General features: G+C 42.4%; 1 protein-coding gene across 2 annotated transcripts; it reads left to right on the forward strand.

The window, feature by feature from the left end:
• The first annotated feature begins 260 nt into the window (after positions 1-260).
• Positions 261-16,441, forward strand: LOC110502521 (alpha-actinin-2). 2 transcript variants are annotated; one of them, XM_036960072.1, is made up of 22 exons: positions 261-588; positions 3,818-3,932; positions 4,019-4,138; positions 4,347-4,433; positions 4,626-4,713; positions 5,050-5,128; positions 9,318-9,399; positions 9,935-10,020; positions 10,463-10,555; positions 10,744-10,974; positions 11,202-11,349; positions 11,695-11,845; positions 12,627-12,735; positions 13,418-13,558; positions 13,690-13,872; positions 13,999-14,133; positions 14,223-14,402; positions 14,600-14,746; positions 15,158-15,220; positions 15,596-15,661; positions 15,816-15,974; positions 16,160-16,441. In XM_036960072.1, exons 1-22 carry the CDS (start codon positions 457-459, stop codon positions 16,316-16,318), a joined length of 2,754 nt encoding a protein of 917 aa, XP_036815967.1. In that variant the 5' UTR covers positions 261-456; the 3' UTR covers positions 16,319-16,441. The 2 variants fall into 2 exon arrangements, with proteins under 2 accessions (XP_036815967.1, XP_021436271.1); XM_021580596.2 differs by lacking the exon at positions 15,158-15,220 and having other exon boundaries at positions 262-588.
• Positions 16,442-18,161: the final 1,720 nt, after the last annotated feature.

Consider the following 18,161-nt stretch of genomic DNA (forward strand, 5'->3'; position numbering starts at 1 on the left):
TGTATTTTCACGGATGATAGCATTTGAAACTCTTAGTTATCATTACAACAATATAACTATCCATCTTACAATCATACTGATATTATATTAATTAAACAAATACTTATCCTCCTGCCTGCCTGCCTCTGTGTGTGCGTGTGCGTGTGTGTGCGCGTGCGTGCGTGCCTGCCTGTGGGTCTGTGAACAGTAGAGCAGTGATACAGTAGAGCCCTGATACACAACGGGCGTGTCACATGACCTGTCAGTACTAATTGATATCAGCACTTGTCTGGCTGTGGCAACTGCGGCCAGACAGAACACAGGCAAGCGTGAGTGAGAGAGAGGGAGTGAGCTAGAGAGGGAGAGTGGAAGTTACCCATCTCAAGTCAAGAATTCAATTATCAGAGTCAAAACACATGAGGATATTGGAAGACAAAAACGCAGTGAATTTGGGGAAATAGAAATACTTAGGACGCAATGATGACCCAAATAGAGACAACGGTGCATTATGATAACGGATTCGGAGATGAGGAGGACTACATGATACAGGAGGATGAGTGGGACAGGGACATGTTGCTGGACCCTGCCTGGGAAAAACAGCAAAGAAAGGTAAATCGAGAGAAGATGACGACATGCACATAACCAATTCAACAAATTAACTTTATGCACTGCAGTACTTTACGCACCGGTTTGGGAGTTTACATGACAGCAAATTAACATTTGTTTGCATTTCCAAATGGTTTGATAATTAAATGTTAAGTTATTCACGTTGAGCTCAGACTTCAAATCTTCTCTGGTTCCTGGTATTGGGTTCAGATGGAGCCAGGGGTCTGTCTTGGCTCCAGTTGACGGGAATATTGACGGACAGATGCATTGGGTACCAGCTAACAATAGCTCAATGAGCGGCTCTCGAACTGCTGCCATTCCACTGATACGCGAGGAATGTGAAGTGTCAACAGATGCTTCTTAACACACGATGACGTGCTTGGGATTAGAATGGATGCTATATCTAATTTTAACCTCGAGACCAAAAGGCATTATAGTGGGTTAATCAAGTGTCCTTGGTGTGGAATTAATTTGTTTATAGAAACCACAAAATACTGTACCAAGCATCTGAATATAGGACCCCAACTCAGTAGCCTATCTGTCAACTAGTTTAATACAGAAGGAGGTTACAGTATGTCTTCCTTCAGAAATGCTCACACTTTGTCATGGAAGAGGTTGAACAGTGTCTCAACTATCTTCATTTAACAAGGCAAAGCAAATATTTTTTTTGTGGGTATTTTAGGTACATGCTAATTAAGACCTATAGGCCTACTGGGTGCCTTCTGCATGGTATAAGCATGGTATAGTTGGATAGCAGTGTTGACCACGTGAGATTTGTTTGCAGATCTCAGTAACTTATTTGGCATCTTAATTAAGGCTCTGTATTAGCTTTCCCTCCACTTTAATCCTATTACCCAGTAAGAGCCACCAGGGAGAACAGGGCTGCCCTTGAATGAGACCTGCTGGCACACTGAACTGTCCTTACCTTTGTACACTAACTTGACAATTAGGCTACCATGTTCTAGCACAGGCTAGGTGTACCAGGTGCCAACTGATTCAGCCGGGTTTGGTGAACGGAGGCAAATTAGGCATGATTCTTGGAACCAAGAGTGAAAATAATGAATAAACAGCCTTCAACCAGTTCATAGGTTTGAACACCTCCTTCAATAACAAGGTTGGTCCCTATTGGACATGGTTCATGAATACATTGATCTCTGAGCGTTAGGGCTGTTGGAGGGAGGAATGAGGTTGGCGGGGTTAGGTCTGGAGGACTAGCCATGTTTAACGAGGGGGCAGCAGTCCAATGTCACATACACTTTGGTCTGTTTTGTCATGCTGCGCCCTTTGTTCCAAAGCCTCTAATATTCCTAAATTAGACAGGCATTCCACCGGGCAACCTTTCCAGGCAGGTGGCGTTAACCCACAGCCCTCTGGGGGACCAGGCTATGTACTATAAGAACTTAAGGTTCTTAAGGGCCAGAGGATCACTCCCCCAGTCATGCTGTGTGGACTGGAATGGCTTGAAAATACATGTCTCTGAAGCATACAAACATTCTCTGTGTTTATGCACAGTACTGCTGGAAGCAGATTGACAGATCACATTCCTGATTGGATGTAAGGAGTCTAATTGAGGCTGATCCAATAAGGCATTTTGAGAAGGGATGTTCAATGTATCCCATTCAATAAACTGTAGATCGCTCTCAGTTTGTAACACGTGCAAGAATTGACACATTTGAGTATTTCAATTAAGGCCCATAGCCCGTTTTAGCCTTTGCCCTTTCGGTATTCACATACAGTATCTGGAAAGACTGGATAGATAGTCAAAGCAATATGGCAATAGTTCCACTTATCCTTTTTGATTAGCATATATTTGTATTCATTTTAGTAAAAGTGTGGCTTTTTTCTTTTCAAAGAGAAACACATAAGAGAAGAATGCACTGTATGCATGTGACATTTTCCTATCATTTTGAAATTCAGTTCAAATGTTTTCTTCCTGTCTCTTATCACTAGAGCCACCAGAGAGCAGGCTACATTTAACACCTCATATCATCAGCAGTGGTGTAAAGTAAAATACTTTTAAGTACTACTTAAGTCGTTTTTGGGGGATGTGTACTTTACTCTACTATTTATATTTTTGCCAACTTCTACTTCACTACATTCTGAAATAAAATAATGTACTTTTTACTCCATACATTTTCTCTACTACCCAAAAGTACTCTTTACATTTTGACAGGAAAATGGTCCAATTCACACATTTATCAAGAGAACGTCCCTGCTCATCCCTACTGCATCTGATCTGGCGGACTCACGAAACACAAATGCTTCGTCTGTACTTTAATACTGAGTTTGACCTTGGCAATTCGTAAATGAAAAAACAACAAGAAAATGGTGTCGTCTGGTTTGCTTAATATAAGGAATTTGAAATGATTTATACTTTTACTTTTGATACTTAAGTACATTTTAGCAATTACATTTACTTTTGATACCTAAGTATATTTAAAACCAAATACTTTTAGACTTTTACTGAAGTAGTATTTTACTCAGTGACATTCACTTTTACTTTAATCATTTTCTATTAAGGCATCTTTACTTTTACTCAAGTATGACAGTTGAGTGCTTTTTCCACCACTGATCATCAGGAATGTGAGCTGGGATCTTCTCAAAGCTTTTATCTATACAGTGTTGATTGCCTCTGGGCTCTGTTTGCTATTGTGAGATCGAGTGACTTAATATAAACATAGCAGGAGAGCGTTGTAATGTTAAAGTCATGCATAAGGATACAGTAGAAAGCATGAGCATTATCGGAGAACAAATGATTTTATCCTTTATCCTTTATAGGCAGTAGGTTGGTTGGAGGGAAGGTGAAATTTGAAACCCAGGGGTTTGCTGACCCTCGACAAATAGGTTCATCTCAATATGTGGCACTTGCCATAGGGACCACAGTCAGCACAATTGATGGCCTCGGTCTAAGTCATGCTAAGCTGTTATCTTATAGTATGTTACAACCAAGCGATACACTTACAGTAGCTACCTTCATAAAGTATAGATGGCAAACACTTTCAACTGGGAAGGGTAAATTGGAAAATTATGTAAAATGGACTGTAAAGTTTTAAAACATTGTGGAACATTCTACCTTTGATGAATAAGACCCTTGATGGAAAACTCACTCAAGGTTCTCTGATTAGCTCACAGAAAGTCTCTCTACCATCAATGCTCAAACCCATCCTAAGTTATGTGAAATTTACATTGTCCTATTTGTATTTTACTCACCAAAATATCATTTAATTTGTAGACCTTCACAGCTTGGTGTAATTCCCACCTGCGGAAAGCAGAAACACAGATTGAGAACATTGAGGACGACTTCAGGAATGGCCTCAAACTCATGCTTCTCTTGGAAATAATTTCAGGTACTGTTTGTTGACTAAATAGTTGATAGTTGAATACATTGATTGGTACTCACAGAGAGTTTAATGCTGTTTGCTCCTTCCCTCAGGTGAGAGGTTACCTAAGCCCGACAGAGGGAAGATGCGTTTTCACAAGATTGCCAATGTCAACAAAGCCCTAGACTTCATCACCAGCAAGGGAGTGAAACTCGTCTCTATTGGAGCTGAAGGTGATATTTCATTTGGCCTGTACTTTACCTGTTGGCAGCTCAGTATCTTTTGATTCATTTGAATAATCAATTATCTAATTCACTGAAGCAGGTCTTATTCATCAAAGGTAGAGTGTTCCACAATGTTTTAAAACTTGACAGTCCATTTTGCACGAACTTTTACAATTATGTGATGAATCTGATGGTAGTTGGATTTTTTTCTCTTCAGAAATTGTGGATGGTAACATTAAGATGACTCTGGGAATGATATGGACCATCATCCTCCGCTTTGCCATCCAGGACATCTCTGTAGAAGGTAATATAGGACAATTCTAACAAAATAGCGTACTTGAGGAAAAAAACCTTCCTTTGTTATTATTGTATAATAAGTTATGTCCTGCATATGGATTCCCAGTGTTTTTATACTGCAGCTACCTTCCTGGTTTAATGAAATAGAGATCTCACTGGGGAATATTGCTGTTGAACATATATTTCTCTCTCTTTTCAGAAACCTCTGCAAAGGAAGGCCTTCTCTTGTGGTGTCAGAGAAAGACTGCCCCCTACAGAAATGTCAATGTCCAGAACTTCCACATTAGGTGAGAACACTCTTTAGTCTTTTCCTAACCCTTTAGAGTCCAAGCACTGTCTACCCCGGGCTGATGGTGTTCTACTTAGCTATATGGAATTGTTTTAAGAAGGCCATACCAAGGATCATTTTGTTATTTCGATTTTGAATTTTAAGACTCCTTGAAGTTGCCTAATATGTATTTTTCTATTTTATTATTTTCTATACTAATGTGTTAGTACTAAGTAATAAGAGATGCAAAGCCTGCACACACTACAGTTCTCTAGGACCAGTGTTGGGGACCTTTACTCAGTTATCATGCCAATCTGACCTCTGACCTGGTTCTCTCTGCTGCCTCCTGGTGAAGCTGGAAGGACGGACTGGCCTTCTGCGCCCTGATTCACAGACACAGACCTGACCTTATCGACTATGCTAAGCTCAACAAGGTCTCTCGTGTGTCCCAATCACTAACCATGATGGTGTCTGGTGCCTCCCACATACTAACAGAGAAGGGTTCCCTATGTCCATAATATTAACTCCAGTCTTTCCCACAGCGTGGATTAATAGAAAGTTATGATGTGGGTGGGTTGACTTTTGAGAAGCAGAAATAAGAGAGTGTTTCATTATGTGTAACTCAGGGGTTCACAAACTTTTTGGGGCCAGGGACACCTTTTGTGTTAGCAAATTCATCAGGGACTCCCTCATGATCAGAACACAACTCGAGTGTGTTTAAAATGGCCAACAAGGACTTTTACACTACATGGCTGGACAAACCAATTCTCAGGCCCAGGAAATAACATTTAAAAGTCCTGCCTCTTGGCATTGGAGAGAAAATTTTGCAGTTTTCAAGCTAATTTCCTGCAATTCTACACATTTTGTCTAAGGCAGAGATAATTTTTGTTGTTGTAGCTTTAAAGCAAATATCCTTCAATTCTACACATTTTGCCATGAGGCAGAGAGAAAACTGTGCATTTTTAAAGATTCAATTACAGTACATTTATGTCCCCCAAAAATTTGCGGGGGTGATAGTATTGAGTTAAAAAAATAGATAATTGGTGTGGTACTGTGGATACCAATATCTTATTATCTTAACTTATTCCATGGATCCCTTTCCCCCAAAAAATGAAATGAACCCCTGATTTAACTCACCCAATCTATTCCTTACTGATTTCTGCATTCACTGTCTTACTGACATGCTCACCTGAATGACCCACTATTGTATAAAGCTGGAAGGAAGGTTTAGCCTTTTGTGCCCTGATACACAAACACAGGCCAGATCTAATCAACTATCAAAATCTGAAGGTATCATATGTGTAGGTACAGCAGTGTTTGAAATCTCATAAAAGTAGACTTTGTTTTATGTAGAATTGTGTGTGCAGTGTGTAGTAGTAAGGCTCTGAAGTAGCATGTGTGCATACTGTGTCTGTGTGGAGTCTGGCGTCGCTAGGGCAATGGGCCTGCCTGCTCTGCTTGGAGGAGAGGGCGGAGGAGCAGACTAAGGGACCGAGAACAGAGAGAATAACAAACGCAAGGAAATCAAGATAGCAGTCGCAGCTGTACAGATAACTAATCCAAAGCACTCTATGATGTCCTGTCTCTTTGTTAATTCGGCCACTTAGCTAACTAGCAAGTCAAACCAAATACACAGCTGGACTCACCATTTTCCACATTCTCCCTTTGTGCTATTTACAAACAAACACGTGACTGGCTCGACTGTTCTGAGAAACTATGGTAATCTTCATAATGTAAAATAATGTTACAGGTGAAGTTCCTCTGCGTCCACATCACTGAGATCCTGACATGGTCCCTCAACAACACCACTCTGGTGAAGAAGGTGCAACAGTGCCTCTACTTCCTCAGGTGTTTGAAGAAATGTGGCATGTCCCTCCGGACACTCTCCAATTTCTACCATTGCACCATTGAGATCATCCTGACTGGCTACCTCACGGCCTGGTACGGAAACTGCTCCGCTTTTGACTGCAAAGCCCTTCAGCGGGTGGTGAAGATGGTCTAGTCCATCACTGGGGCCAGGCTCCCACCCATACAGTACATTTAGTCCAAGGCTCGTAACATCATCAAGGACCCCACACATCCCAGCCACAGACGGTTCTCTCCTTTAACGTCTGGCAAATGGTATCAGAGCATCGGATCTCAAACCAGGCTCAGAGACAGCTTTTACCAACAAGCCATCAGACTGCTGAACTCCTGAACCGGGACCGACCACCTCCACACCTTGCACTGACTCTTAGCACACATGCACTCGCTCACACATTCACTCACACACACTTGTACATATGCATAAACATATGCATAAACACATACACACACACACACACACTAACAAGATCTCACGGTCTTACTTCAATATTCAATGTTTGTCCAGGGGGGGATAAATAACTAGGATAAACATCCTGCAGGATCATACTCTAAAACATCCTGAGAGTACGACCCTACTGCACACAGGAAGTAGTGCCGGTCCTAATCCAGGCACTTGTCATCTCCCGTCTGGAGTACTGCAACTCGCTGTTGGCTGGGCTGCCGGCTTGTGCCATCAAACCCCTGCAACTTATCCAGAATGCTGCAGCCCGCCTGGTTTTCAATCTTCCTAAGTTCTCACATGTCACCCTTCTCCTACGTACACTCCACTGGCTTCCAGTCGAAGCTCGCATCCACTACAAGACCATGATGCTTGCCTACGGATCAGCAACCTACCTTCAGACTATGCTCAAACCCTACACCCAACCCCGAGCACTGCGTTTTGCAACTCTGGACTCTTGGCCCTCCTACCCCTACAGGAGAGTAGCTCCCGCTAAGCCCAGTACAAGCTCTTCTCTGTCCTGGCACCCCAATGGTGGAACCAGCTTCCCCCGGAAGCTAGGACAGTATCTTAAATAATCGAGTATCTTAAATAATCCCCTCCTCATCTCGGCTATTTCCAAATACCTTGGTATATGGTATACACAGTATACCGCCCAAGCCTAGTACACACTGGGGAATTACATATATTTATTTATTTCATTTATTAGTGTGCTTAATTTGCTCTTATGCAAGCTTTTATAGAACTGGCAGCAGATCTGCTCAAAGTTGAATTAGAATAACCATAGACCACTTAAACTGGTACAAAACTTCCACTCACGGGTGGCCAAAAATAACTTACTGAAAGCCACACCCTCATTAAACCACGCCTCTTATTTAACGAGGCCCACCATTACAATGCATAAATCCTGTCAATAAGATGGCACAGGTGGATTCGATTCATCATTCTATCTAATGGTGGGTACAAATATCTACCTTTCTTCAATACATTTTAAATGTGTACCTTTTCTGCTCAGCAAATGTACAGATCAGTACCATCACCACCAACTCCTGTGGCGGGCCGTGCGTGCTAACCAAGGTTGCCAGGTGAACGGTGTTTCCTCTGACACATTGGTGCAGCTGGCTTCCGGGTTGGATGTGCGCTGTGTTAATTAAGAAGCAGTGCGTCTTGGTTGGATTGTGTATCGGAGGGCGCATGACTTTCAACCTTCGTCTCTCCCGAGCCCGTACGGGAGTTGTAGCAATGAGACAAGATAGTAGCTACTAAAACAATTGGATACCATGAAATTGGGGAGAAAAAGGGGTAAAAAAAAGAAAAATAATGTATTTTTTGAAGAATATGTGATGATTGTAACTTTAAAGAGTAGACTACTACAGTGTGAAATATACAGATTTGTGTCCTTACACCGTGTAACCTGTGGCCTTTATAATGCCGAATTACATTAACAGTACATATCCATCCTTGTTAATCTAAAAAAAAGTAACATAGTCCATTATGGTTTTCCCGGGAGGCGGAACTGACTTAGCCCTGACTGTGAATAGATGAAGAAATATGAGCCATATCCCAATAGAGCCCAGGGTTTACCTCAGCTGTGGTGGACAGATACCTCTAAATGAGGCAGCTCTTTATAGGGCAATCACTATATCCACTGTTGTTTGGGAATACACATAAAAATGGATAGATCTGGGCAACCCAAACCATTCAGAATGTTGTTTAATACAGAAAAGAGCCAGTTTTAGTAGAGGTGTCCCCCCTCTCTCTCATACATATGCATGTGGACACACACACACATACACACACACCCACCTCTGCCCCCCCCAAACACTCCCATGCATGCATTGGACCCAGACAGGCCCTGTCAGCTGTCATGTCTGGCTCCAGGTGAGTGGGCTCAGTAAGCCATGAGTGTTAGCTTACTGTATCCCCCCCTGTATCCCTGCAGCTGCCACTGTCCTGTAACAGGCTTTCCCCCCTCAGCCAGCATCAGTGGATCAGACTTAGGACAATAGTAGCAGCATGAGCCCTCTCCTCCCACTAAACAAACTGACTCACCCTACCCCATTAGTGAGGAGACACTTACTGACTGTCTGTCACCTGCTTGGTTAATACATCACTGGGTGCAGGACAGTTTGTAATCTGGTTTCAAATACTGTACATGTGCATGTTTTTTTCATGTTAAATGTAAATGAAAACATGACTGTATCTTAGTTTTAAAAAGTGTAATGGTGTTAAGGTGGCGTTGAAAGACAGCTATATGCTAACTGCTAAGTAACAATATAATTGGAACGTATGTTTCTATAATACTGATTATTTTCTAGGATGATCCTATGGGGAACCTGAACCTGGCCTTTGAAATAGCAGAGAAGCACCTGGATATTCCTAAGATGCTGGACGCAGAAGGTAATGTCTTCTAAGGAAACAACGTTTGAATTCGGCATTAGCTATAGGCATCTTGTTTTGCTCAATATGAAAACATAAACCATCTTATTTGGTACTGTAATGGTGGGAGTCAGACTATGGGCTTTGTTGCAGGATTGTCTGCAGGAGATTGCCAGGAGGATTGTCTGTACTTGTATGAACATTGTAACGATAAAGTCCTATGTGCATGGTATCCCACAGATTTGATAAGTGCAGCAAGGCCAGACAACAGGACTGTTATGACCTATATGTCCAGTTTGTATCCCACATTTGCAATGGTACAGAAGGTGAGGGCACATTTGTCAAGCTTTAGGTCCTTGTTTAGACCCCTTGGCCATAGACCAACCCACTTTCCTTCCAGGATAGCCCTGGGCTAAGACGTTCAGGGGTGGAGTCTCGATCTGTGGTCCTTTTCCTCTGTCGGTGCTCTTGTGTTTCCTGTCTCCCACCTTGAGTGTCTTCCTCATTCTCTACTTGTTGTCCGTCACCCTCTTCTGTCCCTCCGTCCACACTGTAGACATCATCAACACTCCTAAGCCTGATGAGAGAGCTATCATGACCTATGTTTCCTGCTTCTATCATGCTTTTGCTGGAGCTGAGCAGGTATACAGCTTGCACCATGAACAATTTGAATCGAGTTTGTGAATGCAATATGTTTTATGTACAATATCCCCAAATCATTTGATGATGTTTACCATGTGTCAATGATTCCACTTAAAATAAGCACATGATAATCCAATCATTCAAATTTTCTAAGGTCTTATTTCCCCGTCACTACCAAAAACACATATCCTGGTCTGTTCTCTTCACTAGCCTGAAAGTTGTTTGACATCATGCTAAGTTGGTCAATTGTGAGTTTGACATTGACATGCGTGTTTTTGAAACGACACACACAGATTGCTTTAAATGTATGACTTAGATGGTGTGCATGTTGGTGGGGTGGGGGGTAATTGTATGAGGAATTGCATTAGATATGCGACAACACCCTCACCTCACCTCTCTTTCCTCCCTGACCTCATTTCTCCATCCTCCCTCCCCTTGGTAGGCTGAGACAGCAGCCAACAGGATCTGTAAAGTGCTGGATGTGAACCAGGAGAATGAGAAACTTATGGAGGAATACGAGAGGCTGGCCAGCGAGGTAAAGCATACTTTTGGATATATCCTTTCATATTGGTGAACTCTCTTGGGGACATACTTCTACCCCACTTGGAAATGCCCAAGTATTCAAATCAAATTCAAAGTCCAATTCAACTGAATTGATTTGAGAGGAATAACAACACACAAACCCCATAGCTCCACTCCATCATTACCGTCTGTATTCCGTAGCTACTGGAGTGGATCCGCCGGACCACCCCATGGCTAGAGAATAGGGCAGCAGAGAAGACCATGGTTGAGATGCAGAGGAAGCTGGAGGATTTCAGGGACTACCGCCGCATGCACAAGCCCCCCAAGGTGCAGGAGAAGTGTCAGCTGGAGATCAGCTTCAATACCTTGCAGACCAAGCTGCGCATAAGCAACCGGCCTGCTTTTATGCCTTCTGAAGGAAAGATGGTATCTGTAAGTGTTAACACCCAACATTCAATGATGAATCATGTAAAACTGATGAAACACAAGCCACCAGTCAAAGTACAGTAGCTATAGATAGCTATGGATATAGGTAATCCAAAAGACCAAGGTAAAGACCAAGGCACTCTTACCAGAATGTTGATAAAGTTAAAAAGCTATTTTAATAGCATATCAACTGAGCGTGATGAGCGTGTCTTTGTGTCTCCATGTTGCTGTAGGACATAGCCAGTGCATGGCAGGGGCTGGAGGGGGCTGAGAAAGGTTATGAGGAGTGGATTCTGACTGAGATCCGCAGGCTGGAGAGACTGGACCACTTGGCTGAAAAGTTTTGCCAGAAAGCCACCACCCATGAGACCTGGGCTAGTGGTCAGTCTGGGCTATTATTGTCTGTCTGTGCAGTGTTTACTTATGTCTTTGGTAGAGTTTGACCTTTGAATGTAAGTGATTAGCTCCTAATCCTTTGAGATTTTTCAATGGGAAAATGTCAGAGTGAATCTTCAGCATTTGTTTTGACTAACGGGAGATTCATGACCATTGCTCTCGCTTTCTCTGTCTCTGTCTCTGTCTCTGTCTCTTTCTCTTTCTCTCTCAATTCAATTCAAAGGGCTTTATTGGCATGGGAAACATGTTAACATTGCCAAAGCAAGTGAAGTAGATAATATCCAAAGTGAAATTAACAATAATCTCTCTATCTCGCTACCTGTGACCAAGGTAAAGAGCTAATTCTATCTCAGAAGGACTATGAGACTGCCACCCTGACGGAGGTGCGGGCATTGCTAAGGAAACATGAGGCATTTGAGAGTGACCTGGCTGCTCACCAGGACAGGGTGGAGCAGATCGCTGCCATCGCACAGGAGCTCAAGTGCGGACTTTTCCTCTAACCCTCACTCCTAACCATCATCCCTAACAAATCCTATTCCTAAAATCATGGCTTTGACAAGGAATACAATCTGCATTCTACTTAAAGGAAAATTCCACCCAAAAACCAGTCCATTGTTGATATAGTCCCCAAATGTTTAAGTTTTTAAGATATAGAACTTTCAAAATACATAAATATGGTATGATGCACTTTATCTGTGATTAGGTGTGGCAACAAATACATTTTAAGTTATTTTATTGGGCTTTCTCCATTCTGTTCATTTTCATCAATTTTGTACATTTCTACATTTCCTGAACTAATTTCCACACTGTACCACATTTGTTTTGTCTTTGTGTGCCTCTATTTTGTCAATAAGTCACTTTTCCTTCATAAGAATACTTATTCTCCTCTGTGACCATGTTTTTTCAATGGATTCACTTGCAGTTTTTATTTCATTGGAGTATATTGCAGTCGGATGATTTCCGGGGGTCTCTAATTGGCAAGCTTGTTCTCTCTAAGTTGTTGACTTGGTCTGCTAGCAAGTTAGCTAGGAGTTGTCAGCTGTTAACAGTTTCTTACTGGCAATAAAAATGTATGATTGACATATTTTTTCAGAGTCATTGCTAAATTATTTAATGTAACAAATAAAAAATAAAAAAACTGTTAGAGAAGGTACAGTAAAAATCCAAACTGGTCCATGCATCAATACCAGTATTGTGTTAGTAAAACACAGTACACTTCCCAGCCCTAGATTGACCTGTATGTTTCCTGTGGTGTTGTGCAGTGAGCTGGACTATCATGGTGTGGCTTCTGTCAACAAGAGGTGTCAGAGCATCTGTGATCTGTGGGATCAACTTGGTACATTGACCCAGAAGAGGAGAGAGGCTTTGGAGGTGAGTTTCGGGGGTTGAGGTTAAGGACATGACATGCTATGTTCTCAGCTAAACTGCGCTAAACCCAGTGAAAAGCAAGCCGGCACAGTACATCTCAGTAGTGTGAAAAGAGAACCAGTTCCATCAATCCAGTTGAGAACTGAGGAGGTAAAGCAGTGAATGACGTAACCTTGGGTTGGGGTGGAGTGTTCACAGGTCAGCTTAATCCATGATAAAGTTACATCTCATGTATTTTCTAATGCGATAGTTTGGGATTGGGTCTTGGGAATGAAGACACAGCTGATTATTGGTTGCCCACTAAGTCTTCTGACCGAGATAAGGGGATGAACTAAAGGCACAATCATGTAGATATGGCTGTCTGTACATTATCCGGCTGGCAGGATGCCCACAGTCCCCTTCCTCTGAGCCCCTCTGATCCATACTGTACGCTCATGACCTGCAAATGTGTCAAGACCTTTATCCAGGCCTGGGATTAGGGTGACTGACATGGGCTGCTGTCTGCCACCTGCCCCTGCCCAAAGGGAGTGGTCTAATCCATGCAGACCATCTTGCCAAACTCAGGGGTCAATTGGGTCACGTCAATGTGATGCATCCTGGGATTAGCATCCCAAACAGGTGAAGCAATATTAATGAATTGTCAATGAGATGAATGGCAAAGTTCTTTCTCGCTCCTGTTTTCCAGAGGACAGAGAAGCTGCTGGAAACCATTGATCAGTTGTTCCTGGAGTTTGCCAAGAGATCAGCACCTTTCAACAACTGGATGGAAGGGGCTATGGAGGATCTGCAGGATATGTTTATTGTACACACGATCGATGAGGTCCAGGTACGTAATACTCGCTGTTACAATTTAATCATCCTACCGTTGTTACAAATGTTGCAGCCATGTAATTTTGGTTCAGTGCCCAAAGTACTTGCTACGTACACTTCAACCTCTCCTCTCCTTCTCCCCTGCAGAGCCTGATATCTGCCCATGAGCAGTTCAAGGCCACCCTCCCAGAGGCAGACGGAGAGAGACAGGCCATCCTGGGGATCCACAACGAGGTGCAGAAGATCTCCCAGAGCTACGGCATCAAGGCCAACCTCCTCAACCTCTACAGTACCATCACCACAGAGGAGCTCCTCGCCAAGTGGGACAAGGTACAACCTTGAAAATGTACATACATAAACTTGAGACACACATGCACACATATGCATTCACACATGCACATACACAGCCAATTTCTGTCAGATTGATGTATGCGTTGTTGCCATGTTGCTGACCAGGTGAAGAAGCTTGTTCCCCAGAGAGAAGGCTCCCTCCAGGAGGAGCTAGCCCGACAGCATACTAATGAAAGGTTGAGACGGCTGTTTGCTACCCAGGCTAACCTCATAGGACCCTGGATACAGACAAGGATGGAGGTCAGAGAGTCAGCCATCCGTTTAGTGTCTAAGGGTACCCTTGGATCCGGAACAAAAACCTGGTTTGCTAATTTGTTTGGTTCTGACAGGAGATTGGGCACTGCTCCCTGGAGGTGGGCGGTACATTGGAGGACCAGATGACCCAGCTGAAGCAGTTTGAGCACATCATCGTTACCTACAAGCCCAACATCGACAAGCTGGAGGGAGACCACCAGCACATCCAGGAGTCCCTGGTGTTTGACAACAAGCATACCAACTACACCATGGAGGTACTGCAGAGCAGTACAGAGAGCACAGAGAGACGGTCTCTACATGCGGTCTATATAGATTAGATGTGGTCATGGGGATAATGATGATGGATGTCATCGAGATCCCAAAGTGCATTGTTGGAATACATTGTTGACAGCTGATTAATCTGTCTGTCTGTGTCTATATCTGTCGGTGTGTTTAATCGTCATGGTAAAAGCACATCCGTGTGGGCTGGGAGCTCCTCCTCACCACCATCGCCCGCACCATCAACGAGATCGAGACCCAGATCCTGACCCGCGACGCCAAGGGCATCAGCCAGGAACAGATGCACGAGTTCCGCTCCTCCTTCAACCATTTTGACCGGGTATAGTACTCTATCCACACCCTGGACTCCCGGTTCTCAGTCTCATATAATAACACTTAACCTGAATGGCATGTTAAGTAGCATAATACCACTGACAATTGTTTTTTTTTTACTGTCATGCCTATCTTATTCAGAAGCTGCATAAGGAAACTGGGGTAATATGTTGTTGTTGATACTGTAATAGAATGGTCACTGCTCTGTGGCCTTGGTTGTTTAGACGATTAAAAAATAATACCATTCCAATTTTTCTGTATAATGTATAGATGTATACAATTTGTATTTTTTATATTGGTTCTACATTGTTGTAATGCTGCATATTATGGACAGTGGACACTTGCATGTGTGTGTTTGTGTGTGTGTGTGTGTGACACCTCTGAATGAACTCTAACACCTGGTCCCAGGAGAACACAGGAAAACTGGGAGGAGATCAAGACCTGTCTGATCAGCCTTGGTCATGTGGGCAATGAACATCAGGTACTCACCCCTACTGACCTCTAACCTTTCATGATTCCTGACTGACTCTCATTGAAGACTTAGGCTTCTTCCATCCTTCTAGAACAGACCAAATCTGCTGCTACCTCACATATTTCCCAGTTCTATCTATTTTTCAATAGTGGGCTCTAAATAATACACTACATTATGGCTATGTTGGCGGTAGCAGCTTTCGTCTGTGGTTGTGTGTATGTGTCCATGTTTCTGATGTTAGCTTTGGTCTTCTCCCCTACCGGATCTCCACTGCTCTACCATCCACCTTCTCTTGGTCTCCCTCCCTCCTCTCTATCCCATCCCCTCCCTGTGAGGTGACCTACTCCCAACCTCCACCCTATGACCCTTGACCTCCGACTACAGAAGAAACACGGGGCGATGGACACTGATGACTTTAGGGCCTGTCTGATCTCCATGGGTTATGATTTGGTAGGGGTCTCAATGTTCTCACGCAGAATTACAGTGTGCAAATAATGCATACTAATACCAAGAGGTATTGATTCTATGTGTAATAACGAACGAAGATATCAGTGCTCGTCTCTGATCTCGCACTAATATCTCTCTCTCTCTCTCTGTCTGTCAGGGTGAAGTGGAATTTGCCCGTATCATGATGCTGGTTGACCCCAGTGCCACTGGCATGGTCTCTTTTCAATCATTTATCGATTTTATGACCAGAGAAACCGCTGACACGGACACCGCCGAGCAGGTTGTGGCATCCTTCAGGATCCTGGCAGCCGATAAGGTGTGTGTGTGTGAGAGAAAGTGAACAGGAGTGTGACAATTGAGTGGAACATGTCAATCACACAGATGGGGCAGATTCAGTACAATGGTCAACACGCATATTATTCTGTCAGATTATTAATATTTGCTCAAGCGGATTTACCTACATGAGCCAGTGTTCTCTCTGTTTTTCTCCCGACTCCACAGCCCTACATCCTGGTTGAGGAGCTGAGGAGAGAGCTCCCCCCTGACCAGGCAGAGTATTGCATCTTGAGGATGCCCCGCTACAGTGGCCCAGGGGGATCCGCAGGGGCACTAGACTACACCGCCTTCTCCACTGCCCTCTATGGAGAGAGTGACCTCTAACCCTGCAAGATGATACCCAAAAGTGACCTCTTGACCCCACCTAATACGTCTGGATGAAATTCCCTTTAACCAAACACACAAATGAGTGGCGGTTACCTATGTTAGAGTCACAATAGGTAGATACAGTACATTTAGCTACTTACTGTAACAAAATAGTTTCTCTCATATGAGTTCTGCGGTGAAGTGAAGACAGAATAACAGTTTTTCTTATCGGCTTTAAGGAGTAACATGATCATATAAGCTACAATAGTTCGATATAATATGTTTATTGACCACAGTAATAGCGGCAGTTGGATATGTAGCTAGAACAGAAAAATAGCAGGCTAATAGTCAGCATCTTCTCCTCATCTTCTTTCAGTGCCTTATTAGGAACTACTGTATGAGTTCTAACTGGGAATAAGACAAAAACATTGAAGTAAGATGTTGAACTGATGCTGGTTTCCAGCGGGATGTTGTTTATGTAACCAAAATGTACTTGTGGTAAAATCATAGCTCATGTTTCCTGCTCCATGCAAACTTTTCTCGCATCACATTTGACCCAAAATAAATAAATAAATATATATATATATATATATATATATATATATATATATATATATATATATATATATATATATATATATATATATAAATATATAAATAACTAGGTAGATAGGCTATGATTGATTGATAAAATAATAGGTTGAACAGTTAACAAACAATGTACAGTATATTTCTCACACCCAAAGCTAAGAGAAATCATTGTTACATTTTCTTATTTGAGAACATAAGGAGTTTGGAACAACGTTGCCTCTTTGATTATATTGCTTATTTCCTTAAATCCTATGAGATTCCTACATACTTTGAATCAAACCTCAGAGGGTTAAGCCTGTCTCTCAGCCTGCCCCCTGTTAAGCAGTTGGGATTTCCCATTTGAAGACAGGGAGGGAGAAGAGAATCCATGTATTATTCAATCCAAAGCAACAAAAAGAAACATTTGACCGTTTGAGAGACTGTTGACAGTAAACTTTGTAGTTTCAAGTGATTTGATTATTCAATAAACCCTCTTCCTGATCATCACTGATGTTTGTTTTTCTTTACATAATAAAAGGGTGCAGTTAAATACAACATTGTGTTTTTCTATTCTTTAGGCCTAATCTGTAAAAGCTATATTTCCTTTCATTGAAGTTGATTAAAGTTGGCTATATGAAAGTTAAAATGACAGTCACAATTCAAACATGGATATAATCAAATAAAAATGATCTGCAAAATCTGATGTGAATATCCTACATTTGATAAGATTGGCAGGGCAAGGGCTCTCAATGGTAGCATTCCTGCAGTCAAAGGCTACTGTATGAGTGTGATTATGAGCCCAGAGAGGCTATATTGAGCCGTTTTGTGCCAAAATGTAGGACAAAAGTGGGGATAACGTACCCTAGTTACCTGACACCACCTCTTTAAATGTGAGGATAGTGGGCATATATTCCACAAGCACACACTTCCTGACAAAGAGGGGTATTTATTAAGTCAGTTCCCATTAATCACTGACAAATGCTGATGTCTTTTGGACATTTGAGCAAGTTCGAATCCAGCAAAAGAAAGTTGTTTTTGAGATATTTGTTTTAAGCCTATCCAAAACCTTAACCCTTACCTTAACCATTCGGAGTTAATTCCTAACCTTATGATTTCTGAGTTAATGCCTAAGCTTAACCCTATCCTTAAAAATGTGTAGTTAATGCCAAAACTTAATCTTAAACAAATTGAAATTTGACATTAGCAACAACTTCGAAATTTAACATTTCAGAAACATGGATGAACCTCTATTCTGGTGTGAGACTGAAAGCTAGTTGAACTTGAAAGCCCT

The sequence above is a fragment of the Oncorhynchus mykiss genome, chromosome 23 (genome assembly GCF_013265735.2).
Source record: "Oncorhynchus mykiss isolate Arlee chromosome 23, USDA_OmykA_1.1, whole genome shotgun sequence".
Lineage (NCBI taxonomy): Eukaryota > Metazoa > Chordata > Actinopteri > Salmoniformes > Salmonidae > Oncorhynchus > Oncorhynchus mykiss.

Coding starts and splice junctions, on each gene's coding strand:
- LOC110502521 (XM_036960072.1), top strand. CDS start 457: ATGATGACCCAAATAGAGACAACGGTGCATTATGATAACGGATTCGGA. Junction 10,556..10,743: donor ACGAGAGGCTGGCCAGCGAG/GTAAAGCATACT, acceptor TGTATTCCGTAG/CTACTGGAGTGGATCCGCCG. Junction 11,846..12,626: donor GCCATCGCACAGGAGCTCAA/GTGCGGACTTTT, acceptor GGTGTTGTGCAG/TGAGCTGGACTATCATGGTG.